We start from the raw sequence: 19772 nt of genomic DNA, 5'->3' as shown, positions 1-19772 counted from the left end.
TTGTACATTACGGTACGCGAAAAATGTGCATGTAATTGTAATGCAAATAAATTGTGAATTTTTTAAATGCTCAAAAATGACCTGAAACGTGCAATAAAGACTTATTTTTTGCACTGCAAACTTTTAAACACATTTTTTGTGCAACATGCCATTTTTACCTTATAAAGTTGACCGTTGATATGAATAATTTTATATAAAAAAGTTATATTTATTATTTGGTTTTTAAATTATAATCAATCATAGAACTTCATAAAATCGTGTATAGTTACGCTATGCAATCATTATAAAATCAGTTTTCTGCACACCTACACTTAAATCGTGGAAAGTAAAAGTAAAAAAAGATCCTTGTAATCAAGTGTTATCCCCAATATCAATTAGATAAATATTTTCAATGAAAATTAGCTTACATCTGGTGTGAGTGATAGAGATGATTGGTCTGTAAGTTGCCTGGAACACCTGCTATGTTCCTTATTTTCTGATTCAGCTTGATTGTGAACATCTGGCAACTTCGCTTTCATCTCTTCTAAGGATTCTGTAGCATTTTCTAATTCTTCCTTTACAAAAATGTAATAGTAGTATATGGTACAAATAATTCATTTGGTGAAATATGAAATTCTATTTTCATGAGGCGAATCCCTCGTGAAAATAAAATTTCATTTTTCAAGGATACAAGCAATGCGGCGAGAGTTTGATTCGAACCTCGATCTCACTATCAGTATTCAAGCGTCCAACACACTGCGCCACACGCCCTTACAATGAACTAACTCCAGCCTATCTATGAAATAAATTTAAACATAGAAACTCCTCATATGATACAAGATCTAAACATGACCTGTGTTTAGTAAAGTAATAAATTATCATTTATAATCATAATAAATAAAATATCAATACTATACTTTATTATTATTACTTTTAATGTAATTAAAAATTTATTGAAAGTAATTTACTGAAAATGCCAGATCAATTTTGATAAATAGCAGGGGCCGGATTTATCAAACTTGCTTAGCAAAAAAATCGTCTTAACTTTGCCTTAAATCCTTGATTTTGCCTAAGTCAGATTTATCAATATATCTAAGCAAAAAAATTTGCTTAATTTTGTCTTAAATCTAAGACGAACAACACCTTAAGATGAAAAATTTCGTCTTATCTCATTTCTGCAACAGAAACATTCTTTTTTGACAACGCGAGCGCGCTAGGCCGGAACATTGAACATTCGGAAAGGCTACGCTAGTGCGTTTTCCGCTGTACTACGGACGCTAAAATAATGATATCGATCTTCATAACGATGGCCTAGAAATTGGACGAGCAAAACTAATATTTTCGGGATAGGTACGACCCATTTGACTAACTTTTAGAAAACTGTATCGGCTGCCAAGGGTCGCTGTCATTGATAAAAATAAATAAATGTTGATTTGATTTAAGTTTAGAGCGAATGATTTTCGTATGTATTTCCGACTGTTGTGCTCTTTCTCTATTTCAAGTAATAAAAACAATAGTAGCCAGAATGCGCCCTCTCTTGTTGGGAGTGAAAATACGGAGATAAAATGTTATAGCGCCGCCATCGCTAAGAGAAAAAAGCTAATACGCATGCGTAAGCAAGAATTTTTCGTCTTAAGACATAATTTGCTGCCCTCTAGAGTTTAATTTTGCGCATGTGCAAAGTAAAATTTACCTAAGACAATTTTTCTGCTAAGACATTGCTAAGACGGTTTGATAAATAAGATTAAGTTATTTGCTTAAGCACTTCTTAAATATTTCAGCTTAAGCAAAGATTTAAGCAAATATTGATAAATGCCAACCCTGGGTCGCTGTCATTGATAAAAATAAATAAATGTTGATTTGATTTAAGTTTAGAGCGAAAGATTTTCGTATGTATTTCCGACTGCTCTTTCTCTATTTCAAGTAATAAAAACAATAGTAGCCAGAATGCGCCCTCTCTTGTTGGGAGTGAAAATACGGAGATAAAATGTTATAGCGCGGCCATCGCTAAGAGAAAAAAGCTAATACGCATGCGTAAGCAAGAATTTTTTGTCTTAAGACATAATTTGCTGCCCTCTAGAGTTTAATTTTGTGCATGTGCAAATTAAAATTTACCTAAGACAATTTTTCTGCTAAGACATTGCTAAAGACGGTTTGATAAATAAGATTAAGTTATTTGCTTAAGCACTTCTTAAATATTTCAGCTTAAGCAAAGATTTAAGCAAATATTGATAAATGCCAACCCTGGGTTGGCATTTATCAATATTTGCTTATATTTTTGCTTAAGCAAATAACTTAAGCAGAAAAATTGTCCTAAATTTTACTTTGCACATGCGCAAAATTAAACTCTAGAGGGCAGCAAATTATGTCTTAAGACGAAAAATCCTTGCTTACGCATGCGCATTAGCTTTTTTCTCTTAGCGATGGCGGCGCTATAACATTTTATCTCCGTATTTTCACTCCCAACAAGCATTCTGGCTACTATTGTTTTTATTACTTGAAACAGAGAAAGAGCACAACAGTCGGAAATACATACGAAAATCATTCGCTCTAAACTTAAATCAAATCAACATTTATTTATTTTTATCAATGACAGCGACCCTTGGCAGCCGATACAGTTTTCTAAAAGTTAGTCAAATGGGTCGTACCTATAACGAAAATATTAGTTTTGCTCGTCCAATTTGTAGGCCATCTTTATGAAGATCGATATCATTATTTTAGCGTCTGTAGTACAGCGGAAAACGCACTAGCGTAGCCTTTCCGAATGTTCAATGTTCCGGCCTAGCGCGCTCGCGTTGTCAAAAAAGAATGTTTCTGTTGCAGAAATGAGCTAAGACGAAATTTTTCATCTCAAGGCAGGGTGTTGTTCGTCTTAGATTTAAGACAAAATTAAGCAAATTTTTTTGCTTAGATATATTGATAAATCTGACTTAGGCAAAATCAAGGATTTAAGGCAAAGTTAAGACGATTTTTTTGCTAAGCAAATTTGTTAAATCCGGCCCCAGTTTTTAAAGTCCTCACCCACTCGCTTTGATGTTACGCTAGGCATAGGCAGCCAAGCAACACATACCTGCGCTTCGTTTAAATTTACCACAGTCATATTTTGGATGGCGCACTCAATATTTCTTAACCATGCAAAACAGATTTGTATGTACTAGCTTACAATTTCGTTATCGTATTCGTAGCATGGGAAACCCCCTAATATAAAACCAAATTCAAGAATTCTCCTACCAATAGTATACACATAGATATATGCTCTCATATAGAAGATACACATAGTAGGTGCTATGCATATTTGTACATTACAGATTTTACACAGAATTTTTCCGTAAAAAAGGACAAAAGTTTTTATTTACATTAATAAACATTGTTTTTTTTATCAATTTATAAAGTAGTATTGGTAAATATAGTTATGTAAAAAAAAAATTTAAAAAATGTTAATAACATAACAAAAAATCATTTTTCATTTCCATAGCAACAAAGTAAAATTACAAATTGTACAGCTAGTTTCATTCTCTATAAATAAAAATCATCCGAAATAATGAGCAAAAGCATAATAATCGCAATATTTTCAATTAAGTATGATTTTTTTTATGATTTTCATATTTCTACAAAGTTACCATCCCCAAATTATACTATGCGCCCTCTACATAGTTTTAAGATGAAGGCTTATGATTGGTTGAAAGTTGGAAAGCATAACCAGGAAGTAATTGGCAAGTTTCAAACGCAGCAATGCAGGCCTAGAACAATTGGCCTACATTAATCTTGTTTTTTACTATTTATACTAAAGTAAGTCGTGTTTAAAGGCAAGTAAATTAATTGTTACCTTTCTATTATTTATTATGATTATTAAAAGTTTAAATTAGTTATCTGTTATTAAAGTATTCCTCTAGGCCTAGTCTAGGCAATTTAAGCTAGGCCTAGACTGACTTATATTGTGTTTGGTAGCCTTCGCATTGGCTAAGTAGTATTTATTCTCTCAAATAAAAAGTTTATTAACTTGACGATAATCTTATAATGCTAGGCTTCAGGGGTGCTTAGTGATATAGTATGTTATTGTTAGCCTAGACCATGCTTCAGTGTCAAACATAGCAGTTTTTTTTAAATGATCGATTTAGATGTACATGAATTGATTTGAAAAAGTAAGATCCAAATATAAAAATAATATAAACTAGACATGAAACTCATCACTTTGACGAGTTAGTTATCCGCACGAGAAACGCCACGTGCACGTCATACGTTGGAATTTTGCACACAGAAAAAGATTATGGCATTATGACCTGAACTGAGAAGAATATGATATGCTGTTAGTGCTGAAATCAATTTTGTGTCATATGGTATATACAGTATAAACAGTATAATCTGTATACATATTAAATACAGTGTAGAATAGGTGAAATTACGGGATCCGCCATTTATTCCTATTTTTAACATGGCGACGATATCAAAATGAAACTCTAAGATAGCAATTCGGAAGGAAATTATCTCAGCAACAACATATTAACGTGTAGAAGAAATTTGAATACGTAGAATATAGATGCCCGCTCTTTTAAATGTGATGAACTATGACGCAAAAGGTGAAAATAGGACTTTTTTTATTCAACTGGCCATATGGCGACGTCACAACATCTGATTGGCAAAATGTTCATATGAATTCGTATCTACAATCCAATAGCTTCCAGAAAACGATAATCACTTCATATTCTGACAAGCTATAACATATAGAAATTAATTGTAAAGATGAAAATAAGTGACCCACATTATTTACATTTTTAGACATGATGACGTCATAAAAATTAAAATATTTTTTAACTCATGCGAAAGATAGTTGATTGACCTAGACAATATTAAATTCGGGGTGAAAATGGAAAACGGATAAGTGGAGTAACTTTGTGTAAAACATGCCATTTTTAGTGCACAAAAAGTTAGCTCAAGATATAAATTAAACTTTTGCTAAGTTTCAATTTAAAGCCCCCTTCCCTACGTTTTTTAGATCTAATTTAAGATCACAAACTATATTTAATGTAAAAATAATACTATATGGTCCTATTGCGATAACTTTTTTCGTCTTTAAACGGTTAAAAATGTGAAAAATAAGTCGATTCTAATAATTATATCGGCCCGCTATAAATCCCAAAATGCATTGCGCGCGGATTGATATTTTTGTTTTTCACTTGTAATTCGCCCACTTTTCGATCGATCGTGCCGGCCAAAACAAATGGAAGACTCCTAACTTTTCAGCGAAAATACCGGGTTTTCCCCAATTTGTATCAACGGAGTCTGGCAAAAATAGAAAGACAATTAATGCAGCAACTATACAACGTCAGGCTAGGTATATAGCTAGCGTATGATGTTCGTACGTTACCGATGTTTACCAGCTAGGCCTACAAAACTAAGCCTAGCTAGGCTAGGCCTAAGACCGTCCACGAGAGGTCGATCGCCGCGAGCTACTTAGGTAGTGCATTGTTTCTCACTTTTTATCATAATTTACCATAAAACGTACATTTAAGACAAGGAATGACATGGTTTAATGTTTTTAAAGTGATATATATGTATTATTTTCCAAAAAACGTCCAAAATTGCAGGGAAGGGGTCTTTAAATTGTTATGTGGTTTTCAATCTAATACACGAAATTCATAAAATCGCGCGCAAGTCATGTTGCGCATTTCTGACGTCATTCACAATAGGAGGTGCACAACTTCACGAGAAGAAATGTTTTGTTTACACGTTTTTGAGATACGCGAGACACAAAAATGGAGAAGAAATGCGCGTGCGCGCGTAACTTCTTGTAAAACATGCCATTTTTAGTACACAAAAAGTTGACCCTTGATAAGAATTAACCTTACACCAAGTGTCAATTAATAATCACTTTTTAGTTTTTATTGTATGATAAATCATTGTAATTCATAAAATCGCGCGTAAGTCATGTTGCGCAACTCTGACGTCATTCAAAAATAGGAGGTGCACAACTTCACGTAAATGTCCATATGATGACAAAGTTATGAAATGTTATGTTTACAAGTTTTTGAGATCCGCAAGATATAAAAATGGAGGAGAAAGAAAGAAGAAGAATATATAGAAAAAAAAGATCCAGGACGGTTACAAGGAGTTATCCGCTCAATAAGGATAACTAAAAAAAGTAACAGGACAGTTACAAGGAGTTATCCGCTCAATGCGGATAAATAAAAAGTGAAAACTTTTTTTTCTTTGAACAAACAATTAATAACCCACTGAAACTTAATAGTATAGTTAATTTAGCAAGTAATGTGTTATTATATTTTTCTCCAACAGAAATTATATTTAAACACCATGGTACAGAACATTCTTTTAAAAAATACTTAGTAAAGTATAACAATTGAGGTTAGTGTGATTTAGGCTATTATTTAAACAGACAAGCCTTCTGTATAACAAATGAAAACAATTTTCAAGTAGTTTTTATACTGTAAGTTGTAACCCAATTTATTCTGTAACATTCTAATAGAACATGGAAGTAACTTCAGGCTTGCAAGTATGTCTCATCTGCAATGGTTTGAAGGGATCGCTATCAGACAGAGAATTGACTTTCAATAAAAAACAAAGGATTAAGTACTTTCCTTAACTCTTGCGATGAGCTTCAGGATGACGTGGCCGAAAGGGTCAAACATATTCGGAATACCAACCAACCAATATCAAATATAAAATTTCACTTTCAGTGTAGGTCATTATATACAGATACACAGAAGCGTGCACTTCCAGAGAAACGGAAGCAAGAGAACAACGATAATCTCAAAATAAAGCGCATATCTCGAGAAGAGTCTTCATTATTTTTATGGGATGAACAGTGTTTCATATGTGGTAAGCAATAAATAAAAAGAAGTGTGTATTTTTAACAAAAGTAAATGTGAAGCCAAAAGAGTTACGTCACAAAATATTCAAAATTGCCAGTGAAATTAATGACACTGCTGTCATACAGCTTCTTTCTTTTCATGAGGATATTTTTGCTTTAAATGCAAAATATCACAAGCGATGTTACCAAACATACACATGTAAACGTAACATACAAACAAAAACACACACACTAAACATTAAGGCGGAAAACAATGTAGATAGCTTAGTTAAATCAACTTTTCAACATTTTAAACCTGTTTTAGATAATGGTAATATTGTTCTTTTATGTGACATGCGAAATTTCTACAATGAATGTAAAGACACCGATAAGATCATTTTTTATAAAACAAAAGTTGATGAAATTGTATGGTGATGAATTAACATTTTATTATCAAAAAGGGTCAGCAGATGTTGTATGTAAAAGTTTGATGATGTCTATAGGAAATGTACTGAAAGAAATAAAAAATACTGAAACTGGAACTGATGCCAACATTAGTGCAGATTGGGATGAGAATGAGGATCACATTCTTTACAAAGCTGCTAGCATTCTTCGTAGAGATATAGAGAACATCGATCCAACAACACACTATCCAACTGCAGATGAAGTTCATCTTTTAACCTCTGCTGCTTTCCTTGCACACACACTGCGAAGATTCATGTCATTTGAAAAGCCATGGTGATTATTTCAACTCAGATTACATTGACAAGTTTCCAACGTTTTATTCCACCAAGGACATTGTGTGGAGTTTGCTTCGCCAAGTATCAAGAGGCATATATAATATACCACAGCATATACACTATTCTCATTCACAAGTGATTCCCTTCTGGACAGGTTTCAATTCAACTAAGTCAAAGAGAAATATGAAAAGTGTCACGGTCATTGCATATCCACCCATTATAGAAGCACCACCATCTGATATGAGCACTGTATACACATCACTCATACGAGGCAAGGAGTTAGTAGAGAAGTGTGACAACCTTTTCATATACATACATTTGACCAGCAGCTATACGCTATTGCACAAATGGTACAATTAAGTCACCAACAGGAATTTCCTAACCTTGTAATTCGCCTAGTAGTAGAGCAGTTAATGACATGAGCTGTGCATTTTATTACCAAAGCATGAAACTTGGCACAAAGTTTCTTTAATGTATATAGATTCAAAATATCGGGGGGTGCCAAGTGTCCAACGTCCGGTATGGCGGCCATCTTGATTTCAAAATGGCCACCATAAAAACAAAAAATGTTCATATCTTGGCAACTATACACATTAGAGACTTAATTCTGGTCTCAAATTGTTCACAAACTATATATTTCTATTTGCTCTAATGAAAATTTTCGTCCAAAAATGACCGGAAATGACGTTTCTTTCAGTTTGACCTTTGACCTCGTATTTGTATATCTCTGTAACTACTGGTCATTTTCAATCGATTTTGGTGTCATTTTGTTCAGAATAAATACATTTATATTTGTAGTAATGAAACATTTTCAAATAAAATGACCGGAAATACAATTTATGACCTTTGACATTTAATTATTGAATTTTAATTATGTGAATATACTGTATGTGGTTTTTGTTGGTCTTAAATGCCCCTAATTTTGAACTTTGACCTGATAGGCGTAATAATATTAAATGATTAATGGACTTAAATTGTATATAGTACATAAAATTGGTAAACAGTGTGCTTGGTACCATTAGTTCAATGATGTTGGCACCTTCTGATTCGCTAAAAGTTTTAATAGTTTGACAGAGGAAATAACATGTTATGGAATACCGTAAAACCTCGAAAAGGTGATAGTATGAGCTTCTTTTCGAGATAGACTGTATTTGAATGTCAAATGAATAGTATGATGATCGTGTTTATATCAATATATTATTAATGACCTTACAAAGAACCCTTTATATTTCAACAATCAATCCTCAGTTATTCTACAATTTTTTGTTTTCCAAGTGGTAGGCCTATTTTGATTGCATCTTCTTTTTGTAGGCCTATGCTTCCTCGGTTATATGGTCCTACCCCTCCTTCTTTGTCTTTAGATGGTCTTATACCCCATTCTTTGTCTGTGGATGGTCTTATACCCCCCTTCTTTGTCTGTGGATGGTCTTATACCCGCTTCTTTGTCTGTGGATGGTCTTATACCCCCTTCTGTGTCTGTTGATGGTATTACACCCCTTTCTTTGTGTGTGGATGGTCTTACACCCCTTTCTTTGTCTGTAGATGGGTCTTACACCCCTTCTTTGTCTGTGGATGGTCCTACACTCCCTTCTTTGTATGTGGATGGTCCTACACCCCCTTCGTTGTCTGTGGATGGTCCTACACCCCCTTCTTTGTCTGTGGATGGTCTTATACCCCCTTCTTTGTTTGTGGATGGTCTTGAACCCCTTTCTTTGTCTGTGGACGGTCTTATATCCCCTTTTTTGTCTGTTGATGGGATTTCACCCCTTTCTTTGTCTGTTGATGGTATTAAACCCCTTTCTTTGTGTGTGGATGGTCTTACACCCCCTTCTTTGTTTGTGGATGGTCTTGAACCCCTTTCTTTGTCTGTGGACGGTCTTATATCCCCTTTTTTGTCTGTTGATGGGATTTCACCCCTTTCTTTGTCTGTTGATGGTATTAAACCCCTTTCTTTGTCTGTGGATGGTCTTAAACCCCTTCTTTCTCTGTGGATGGTCTTATACCCCCTTCTTTGTCTGTGGATGGTCTTATACCCCCTTCTTTCCCTTCTTTGTCTGTAGATGGTCTTAATATAATCCCTTCTTTGTGTGTGGATGGTCTTACACCCACTTCTTTGTCTGTGGGTGGTCTTACATCCCCTTCTTTGTCTGTGGATTGTCCGACACCCCCTTCTTTGTCTGTGGATGGTCCTACATCCCCTTCTTTATCTGTGGATGGTCTTATACCCCCTTCTTTGTCTGTAAGTGGTCCTATACTCTTTCTTTGTCAGTGGATGGTCTTACACCCCCTTCTTTGTCTGTGGACGGTCCTACACCCCCTTCTTTGTCTGTGGACGGTCTTGCACCCCTTTCTTTGTCTGTGGACGGTCTTAGACCCCTTTCTTTGTCTGTGGACGGTCTTATACCCCTTCTGTGCCTGTGGACGGTCTTATATCCCCTTCCTTGTCTGTTGATGGTATTACACCCCTTTCTTTGTCTGTTGATGGTATTACACCCCTTTTTTTGTGTGTGGATGGTCTTACACCCCTTTCTTTGGGTGTGGATGGCCTTAAACCCCTTTCTTTGTCTGTGGACGGTCCTACACCCCTTTCTTTGTCTGTGGACGGTCCTACACCCTTCTGTGTGGATGGTCTTATACCCCCTTCTTTGTGTGTGGATGGTCTTATACCTCCTTCTTTGTCTGTGGATGGTCTTACACCCCCTTCTTTGTCTGGAACCACTACTTTGATTGATTAAATCAAGACCTTCAAAGTGAAAGTCCACAGGTGGATGCCTAAAAAGGTCTTGTACAGAACAGTATATTGTAGGTCCATGTCACAAATTTACTTGAATATATTGAGATGTCTTTTACGAATTGATTTGGTTCGGATTTTGCTAAAAAATCAATGACTAGAGAAAATCGAGGAAAAGGATTCAGATGGTTTACAGCAAAGGCCCATTACCATAAAAATGGAGTACATTTTTTTAGATGCAACGAAAATGAACAAGAATTATCTGAGTTTCTGACTAATGAAAGTAGGTCTACTGCACAAATGCAGGATAAGTTTGTAGTATGTACTTTGAAAGACGGTGTTCTCTTAACTCATGAAAATGAGAACTTTCCGAACTTGTCTCATATGCAACATCAAAGAGGCCAACGAAAGAATGCTACTTTACATCAAAAATATTTCCAAATGGCATCTAACAATTCAATTCAACTTTTATTTCAGACAATTGTCCATATGGTATAATACATTGCAAAAAAAAAAAAAAAAAGATGAAGGAGAGAGGACCAAAACTTTTATCTAACGATTGACACATCACAGTTTAGCAAACAAGTCGGCATAGATGAGCTCAGTGATTGCTGTTTCTCAGTGATCTGTCATACTTTACGCCTATCACATAAAAAATTCAGAATAATAATTCCTGGTCATTTTTGCATTAAGTGTCATTTATTTCGTTAAAAAAAATTAGGTGCATTTATACCAATGTAAACCACATACAGTATGTTCACATACTTATATATGTCAAAGGTTATAAATTGTATTCCAGTCATTTTATGTGAAAATGTTTCATTACTACAAATATAAATGTCTCTATTTTGAACAAAATGACACCAAAATCGATTGAAAATGATCAGTAGTTACCGAGATATACAGATAAGAGGTCAAAGGTCAAACTGGAAGAAACGTCATTTCTGGTCATTTTTTTACGAAACTTTTCATTAGAGCAAATAGAAATATGTGGTTTGTGAACAATTTAACACCAGAATCAAGTCTCTACTGTTTATAGTTGCCAAGTTATGAACACTTTTTGTTTTTATGGTGGCCATTTTGAAACCGGACATGGACACTTGGCACCCCCCGATATTTATCTATATACATCAAAGAAACTTTGTGGCAAGTTTCATGCTTTGGTAATAAAGTGCACAACTTGGCTATTTTTATGGCGCTAACTGCTCTACTATAGGCGGATTTCACACAATGGCAACTTTATTGCATGTATTGGAAAAATGGGGAGATGCAGGCCTAAATGATATGTTGGCGGATTCTAATGTGTTCGCTCCAGCAAGTGTGGAGATGATGTTGTCAGGAAAGCAGTTCCATCAGGGGACTGACCTTGGTTTATGAAGCACTTATCCATCAGCTCATTCACAATTTTTGTATATATGGTTAGACGAAAGAAAGCAAATTGAAGATCTAGACGAGTGTGTGAACTGTAACAGAGTTATGCTTTGCAGAGACATATCGAATGAAAACACAACTGATCTCACTGCAATGAAAGAGAAGTTAATACCTCTTTTGGAATTTATTGAATGTGGACGGCAAGCTTCTTCGACGTTTGCTTTCTGGGAGCATTTTCTTAACGTCATACAAATAATGCTTTCCAACATAAGAGCAGAAAGAGAAGGTGACTGGAAGTTACATATTTGCAGCCAAATGAACATGCTGCCATATTTTTTTGATGCAGACCGACCATATTATGCTCGATGGGGAACACTGTATGGTTTAGAAATGGTTAATTCCCTCTCTGAATCGGTTTCTAAGGCATTTGATGGAAAGTTTTCAGTCAGACAGACACCAGGGAAGTTTAAGGGAATTTGGACAGACATGGGAGTGGAGACGACAATTATAAAAGATAGCAAGATCAACAGCGGCATAATAGGATTGACACGTAGAGGTTCAGCTGTACTGAGGTGGACATGCATACTAGGTCTAGGTCAGTATGCCAAAATGATGCATCAGAGAAGTGGAAAGAAAACTGCTGATACAGATTGTCATGAGCAAACTAAACCAGCCCTGATGAAAAGAGATGAATCCGATGCACAACAAATAATAAATCACATACACAATAACATGACCGATCCATTTGCTACATCATCACACCCACTAATGCTTGTAAACTTAGGCACAGGACTTGTTTCTACAAAACATTGCTGCTAAAGGCCAGAAGATGTTAGATGACTTTGTCAATTCTCGCTTGGTTGTAAATCCAGGGAAGAACAAATCTTTCTACCATCCAATTACAAGGTCTGGGGTGAAAACTTACAGACATCTGATGGAAACTACAAATGTAAAAATCAAAGGAAAGTTGAAAATAGCTCTATCACCAGAATTGATATATCAAAGAGCATTTTTTGTCAAAAGTTAGACCAGAGGAGAACTTGATTACAGTTCTAAGTTATCCTGTAACTGCTATTCCACCATCATTATTCAAAGAAGACGAAGAACAAACAAATCAGACCTGCTTCATGCCCTTGAGGACAATGTGAAACATTTAACAACAGCAGACCTCCCACCATCAGAACTAACATCTGCTGTTCTAATAGATGCAATGACGGATATATAATATGACATCATTCGCTGATATCGGAGATTTTTGTTTCGAGAAAATCAAGAAGCTGCTCTGTTCGAATGAAGAGGTGCATTTGAAGTGTATAAATGAAAATGTGTTATTGTTAAATAATTTGCGTAATTTTACTTCGATGCTATGTAATACCACTTTCACACCAAAAGCAAAACTACGGAGACACTCCGGAGTTGACGCCCCGCTGTTTGGTGTGAAAGGTAAAATCAAGCAACTCCGGAGTTTAAAACTGCGGGGTTGAACAGCTGAACATTCTCCGGAGAGCGAACTGCGGGGACACCACCCCTTTGTTTTTTCAAAATACTATAAATATTTGTAAAAAATATATAGCGGGTCTACAAAATAATAAGTAGTATCAATAAAACATTATATTACTTCTGAGACTTTTGAAAGTAATTATTAAATTTAAAATATTATTAATTAAAATGATTCTAATGATCGTCGCTATGTAAACAAACAAAATAGAGGGCGACATTTACAATTTTATTTTATAAACCCTGGTGTTGCTAGGTTGGTGTGAAAGGGATATCTCCGGAGTTTCTCAACGTTTTGAATAGTCATAAACCCTGGGGTCTTGGTGTGAAAGGGGTAGAAGTGAAATCCGTTTTTGTTATTTTAGTTAAATAATGTTTCTTTTTTTCACATAACTATATTTACGAATACTAGAAGTTTTTTTTCCAAAAAGTAATTTATAAAAAAAACAAAACCAGTGTATAATAAACTGTAATGCAAAAAAACTGTTCAAACATTCTGTTTAAAAGCTGTGTAATGTAACAATGTGCATAGCAACAACTTTTTAAAATTATTTTAGTCATTTTCCAATACCCAAATAGTCTTTTAATTGATTTATTAAGTTATAAATAACTTTCTTATATCAGATGATTTGTATTTATATAGAATGAAACTAGCTGTGCAATTTGTAATTTTACTCTGTTGCTATGGAAATGAAAAATGAATTTTTGTTATGTTATTAAAAAAGTTTTTATTTTTTTACATAACTATATATACAATACTAGTAGATAGTTTTCATTTATAAATTGATAAAAAAAACAATGTTTATTAATGTAAATGAAAACTTTTGTCAAAAACAAATTCTGTGTAAAATCTGTAATGTACAAATATGCATAGCAATGGTTGCTATGGCGATGGATATTTTATTTTTTTTATTGTTTTATTCGTTTTCTAATACCAGAGTATGTTTTTAGCAAGTTTCAATGATTATTGGCGAGTAGTTTTGGAGAAAAGCAATTTTAACTTAAATTATCCTAAAACCATAATTCTTATGTAAAAAATGGCGGCCATTTTGAATATGCGATTTGGACATGTTCCCCCAAAGGGATTGTGGGTAATTTTGAGTTGTGACCTTCCCAAGACCTATATTTTCTAAAAGTATAAAAATTAGCCGGTAGTATTTCCATTGCCACCTCATCCTTTTCTAGAGGACTTTTTGGCCATCTGCCCAGCTCTTCTGATCAATTTAATACCAAAATTATCTCGCTGTGACCAGTGGTTGTCGACATTTTAAGGCCTTGTTTATAACTTTCATCACATTTTTTAAATGTGTAACCAAGCCAAAAATGATTGATTGACCACCCTAAACCAATCTATGAAGTCAAATTCTCTGGTCCTCAAAGTCCATACGAAAGTGTATCTAATATAGTCTACTAGAGTAAATATTAATGTAAGAAATGACTATAAAAATATAATTTTACAATATGGCTGAACCATTTTCTAAAATTTACCTGACTAGTTTGTATGCTAATATTCTCACTTAATACTGTAGTTTCCAGATCTTGTAGAATACAAGCCTCTGGTGCACTCATACTCTCGTCAAGATGCCTAGCAATTAGACTTGCTGCTGGAACACTGAAGGACAATCCTGGTTGTTCACTAACACTGTTCTTCTCAGTATTTGTAGATCTTGTAGGATTTTTTTCTTCCATGGGAGGAAATTTTATTAAAGGACTGTAACATTCCTCAATAATGACCCACTCATCTTCATCAGAACTGTTGGTAGGAAGTTTTTTATTATATGGTTTTTTCAAAACTGGATCAGGATCTATCAGTTTGTCTGCATAATCTGATATAGGTGTTAAAAAATCTGAAAGAGAAGCTTTGAATACCATTTCCATAGATGAAATTTCAGTTTTGGCATCACTATTTTCCTCTGGATTAGTTTCAATCAATACTGAAGGTGATGTGAAACTTTGAAAGGATCCAACTCCTGCAATACTTTCATTCTTCTCCCTATCAGTTCTCTTTCTCAATAGCACTGATGGTGTTTTACTGATAATACTGTCTTCAGCATCAAGTAATAGTTTTGCCATCATCTTTGAAGGAGTAGTGTAGCTTGAAAAAGAACCAACACCACAGACAAGGTCACCAACTTCCCTATCCTGTGCTTTCTGTATTAATTTTGATGGTGTGCTATAATTGTCAAAGGAGCCAACATCTAAAACTTCATGTGTTGGCTCTACTATAGCAGATGTGCCATCGAAATCAACTATAGTATGATCCCGACTTTTAAGGTTGTTTTTCTGGTAACTACTGTTCTCAGGACTACTTGAGTTGGTTGTAGAACTTTTACAATTTAATGACAGGCAGCTTCTCTTTTTCTTATCTTTTTTTGCAGACTTGTTATCTACAGACTGTGTTGAAATGCTTGAGGTTGACATGGTTTCAGCATTGTTTCTGGAGTAATCATTTGATATGCTTTCATGCAAATTTGACTGTAATTGTGAATCATTACCATTATTTTGAATATCCTTCTTAATTACCATGCTGCCACCTTCTTTTCCTAAATTCCTTACATCACTTTTCCTAGTTTCAACACTAGCTAACTCTGAACTGATAGCTTGCTGATCATCTTCTTTAGTTTTCCTATTCTTGTCGTTCTCTGAAGGACATAACTTGGTTTGTGGTAATACATTGGCTGCATGATCTACAGATGTTATCTGGTGACCATCTTGATTTTCCACACAACCAGATGATATGACATCGAATGCATCATGTGAGGACACTGGATGGATACTTGGCTCCAAAGAAGAATCTGAAGAAAAAAATCACATTATTTTATATTTTAATTTATTAATCATACACTGTCAACAAAATGCAGAGTTTATCCGGAATTGTGTAACCAGAAATGTGAAATGGGGAATTTTAGGTCAGTATAAACAACGTAAAATTAACCAGGGTAGCTCTAGTACACTCGGTAAGTAAAAGGGATGTGATAAAGAGGGGCTAAAACTTTTTATCAATTATACACTGATCTAAGATGTGAAATGTTCTCAGTTTTATAGAATCTACAAAACTGATTACATTTTAAATCTATAGTTTTTTTACCAGATATATAGTTTGCAAAAGAGTATGTAGCTTGATTGTAAAACTGCTATCGTTTTGCCAATTGCGAGTGTGCTATTCTTAGAAGAGTCATTTCCGGCCAATAATATCCCTTTCACACCGGAGACACCCCGGGGTTTATGACAATTCAAAACGTTGAGAAACTCCGGAGATACCCCTTTCGCACCAACCTAGCAACACCGGGGTTTATAAAATAAAATCTAATTTGTTTGTTTACATACCGACGATCATTAGAATCATTTTAATTAATAATATTTTTAATTTAATAATTACTTTCAAAAGTCTCAGAAGTAATATAATGTTTTATTGATACTACTTATCATTTTTTAAACCCGCTATATATTTTGTACAAATATTTAAAATATAATAATAATATTTAAAACTCCGGAGTTTGATGTTGGTACCTTTCACACCAAAACACCGGGGTTTACCGGCAGTTCACTCTCCGAAGAATGATGACATCATCATGGCTAAAAGTTTTTAATAATGTGAGTGATGTAATTTCAACAATACAATATATTTGAATATGTAAATGTATATTTGAAATTATAAAACCTGATTGTATTCTTGCAATTTGATTGGTCAATACGCATCATTGTCATTTGGAATTAGCCCTATCTAATGAAAAAGTGATATCTAATGGTGATAATAAATGGCTCTAATGCATGTTCAGCTTTCTGTAAACATTTTGAGAATTGTTGCGATGCGACGTTGTTGACAGCACGTTCATATATCAGCTTGCTGTGTGCGTCGTCTATAACTGTTCTCTCCGCGTCTAAAGTTGAAACACTGCCCGTTTTAATGGCCTAGCTTCCTGGCCTAGCATTCGTCAATGATTTACGATGGATAACTTGAATAAAAGTAGGTGTCTTATTCTGTGTGTACAAACGACTGTAGAAATGCCACCGACTCCTGCCGTTTGATAAAATATGCCGATGACACTTGCATAGCTGGTAACATTAAAGATGCTCAATCGCTTTCACCGAAATAAAGTTATTTACAGAGTGGTGTAAAGAAAACTATCTTATTTTAAATTCTAAGAAAACCAAAGAAATGATTATCGATTTTAGAAAGAAACAAAGTAATCATGATGATGTAGTAATTGATGGTGAATGTATAAAAGTTGTCAAGAATACAAGTACTTAGGAACAATCATAGATGATAAATTAAAATGGAGCAAAAATACAAACATGCTATATAAAAAGGGTCAGCAACAACTGCACCTAATGCGTCAACTTAAGAAATTTAAAGTAGATAACAAAATTCTAACCATGTTTTACAAATCGATGGTACTTAGCGTGATATCTTTCTGTTATGCTGTGCTGGGAAATAGTCTCAATGTAAAAGATAAGGGAAAACTACATAGAATCGTACGAAGAGCTAGTAAAATGCTAAATATCCCTGAAATAGATCTTAATATAAGATTTGATGAGTCAGTGTTATCACTTGTAAAACAAATAATGGCAAATACAAACCATCCATTATATGCCGAGTATAACTTTTTAAGGTCAGGGTGCCGTTTACGGAGTATTCTCTCACGAACTACGAGATATAGTAAATCGTTTGTACCAAGTTCATTTAAAACTTTTAATAAGCAGTGCAATAGATAAATATACAATTATGAATGGACTGATTTTGTGATATTTTACATTTTTAAATAGAGTATTTTTTTATGATATTTTATTAGTACATACTTACTTCAATAATTTGCAATAATCTGCAATACGCCTAGTCTTTCCTCAACACAATGCATTAAGTTTTAGTTTAAGTTACATGTGCTTTTCTATATTTAAATTTTTTATTTCTTTTGTTGTAACAAGTTTTGTGAATGATGTACAGTATAACTCTATATAATTTTTAATTGTTATGTATGTAGTGTATCAAACGACACATTTCCAATGGCATGTATGTATTTTGTATGTAATTGGACAATAAAAGATTTTTGAATTTTTTTTTTTGAAAACAAGGATATGGGTGCAAAGAAGAACAATTTTTAAATATATTCATTATCTACTCAGTTACAAAATATGTTTTTCATGTTGTATAGGCCTATCAATACTTCACTTGATACAGTAACACATTTGCGATTTTAATACTTTGTTAAAACTGTCACTGTCATAGTCGATTGAAATAGCATAGTACATGTAACAATACACCACTACAACGTTTATATTTTGTGTAATTATTAATTAATACAAACGTTGAGAAGCAACTGTAATAAAGTTTATTTGTATATTGCGCATTTATAACAGTAGGGCCTACTCACACTCACATACTCACTCACTCAATACGTTTATTTGTACATGTGTTTATAATTATATCTAACAGTACCCACACTCACAGTAAATTCAAATGGCGACCAAAATGGTTAATACGTATTTACAGTAATGTCCAAGTACATTGCAATACTATATCTATATAGGTTAATTTCCCAAGTGCCAATAAATTTACCTACAGCTGGTGGTACTTGTGTTAAACTAAAGAGTTATATTGGAATGTTCCATTCATCGGAAATCAATACATTTGTATAAACGTATATTAAATCTATCAAAATAGTATTTTTTAAAAAAATCGGTCTGTCTTCAACATTATGATGCTGTACTCGAGCTGTTCAACCGGTTTTCAGCTATTAAAAACAATTGGTTGGTAAATTTACTTCATTTCTATTAGTATTAATACTTTCTTTCGAGATAAATAATTACTGTTTATGAGTTGAATGGTGTATATTTCATGAGTTGAAAAATTAAATAGAGCAGTCAATTTTTCAACGAATGAAATATTCTATCCATTCAACGAATACAAAACATTAACTAGAATTTAATTCGTCACTTTGACGAATTATAGGTGATCATCTAAAATATAAATTTAAGTAAGTGCAAAATTCGGTAAATCGCGTGTTATTTATAGAATGTTTAATCGATGGTATATAAAGTTGGTTAGAATCTCGGTACTGATTTTAACCACCTGATGTAACCCCGTTTACTAATTAAATTGAGTTAGATAATTAGTTATTGACAATTAAAACGAATTTAAGTTCAACGATTTGCCCCAAATAGGGGTGCTTTCCGGTCGTGGTATACACTGTCTATGGATGTCCTTTTGAATAATACCCGCACACAATAATACGAGGATGCTTCGCATTTTCCTATCTCCTCCTACGATAATTGTGTTTAATAGCTGAAAACCGGTTGAACAGCTCGAGCAGTTTCATAATGTTGAAGACAGGCTGATTTTCTTTATAAAATACTATATTCATAGATTTAATATATGTTTATACAAATGTATTGATTTGCGATTAATGGAACATTCCAATCTCTCAGACTCCCAGTTTGTAGGTAAATTTATGATCCCTTTGTTTAACACAAGTCGGTAAATGTATGGGCCCTTGGAGAATAAATTTAAAACTGAGATATACATAGTATTGCAATACTTTGACAATATTGTAAATATGTATTAACCATTTTTGGTCGCCATTTGAATCGAAATTTTCTTACTGTGAATGTGGTTACTGTTAGATATATAAACACATATACAATTTACAAA

The 19772-nt window shown here is 33.9% G+C and overlaps 1 protein-coding gene across 1 annotated transcript in view; it reads right to left on the bottom strand.

The window, feature by feature from the left end:
- The window catches only part of LOC144838020 (uncharacterized), a 147293-nt gene that overhangs the window by 120625 nt on the left and 6896 nt on the right, over positions 1 to 19772 (bottom strand). The window contains exons 3-4 of the mRNA XM_078693357.1: positions 14612 to 15918; positions 408 to 554 (exon numbers count right to left, since the gene is read on the bottom strand). Coding sequence (XP_078549483.1) covers positions 408 to 554; positions 14612 to 15918 — 1454 coding nt within the window. The remainder of the gene's footprint in view (positions 1 to 407; positions 555 to 14611; positions 15919 to 19772) is intronic.

Source organism: Antedon bifida, chromosome 3, assembly GCF_963402885.1.
Source record: "Antedon bifida chromosome 3, ecAntBifi1.1, whole genome shotgun sequence".
In the NCBI taxonomy this organism is placed as follows: Eukaryota; Metazoa; Echinodermata; class Crinoidea; order Comatulida; family Antedonidae; genus Antedon; species Antedon bifida.
This window is presented reverse-complemented; position numbering and strand designations above follow the sequence as displayed.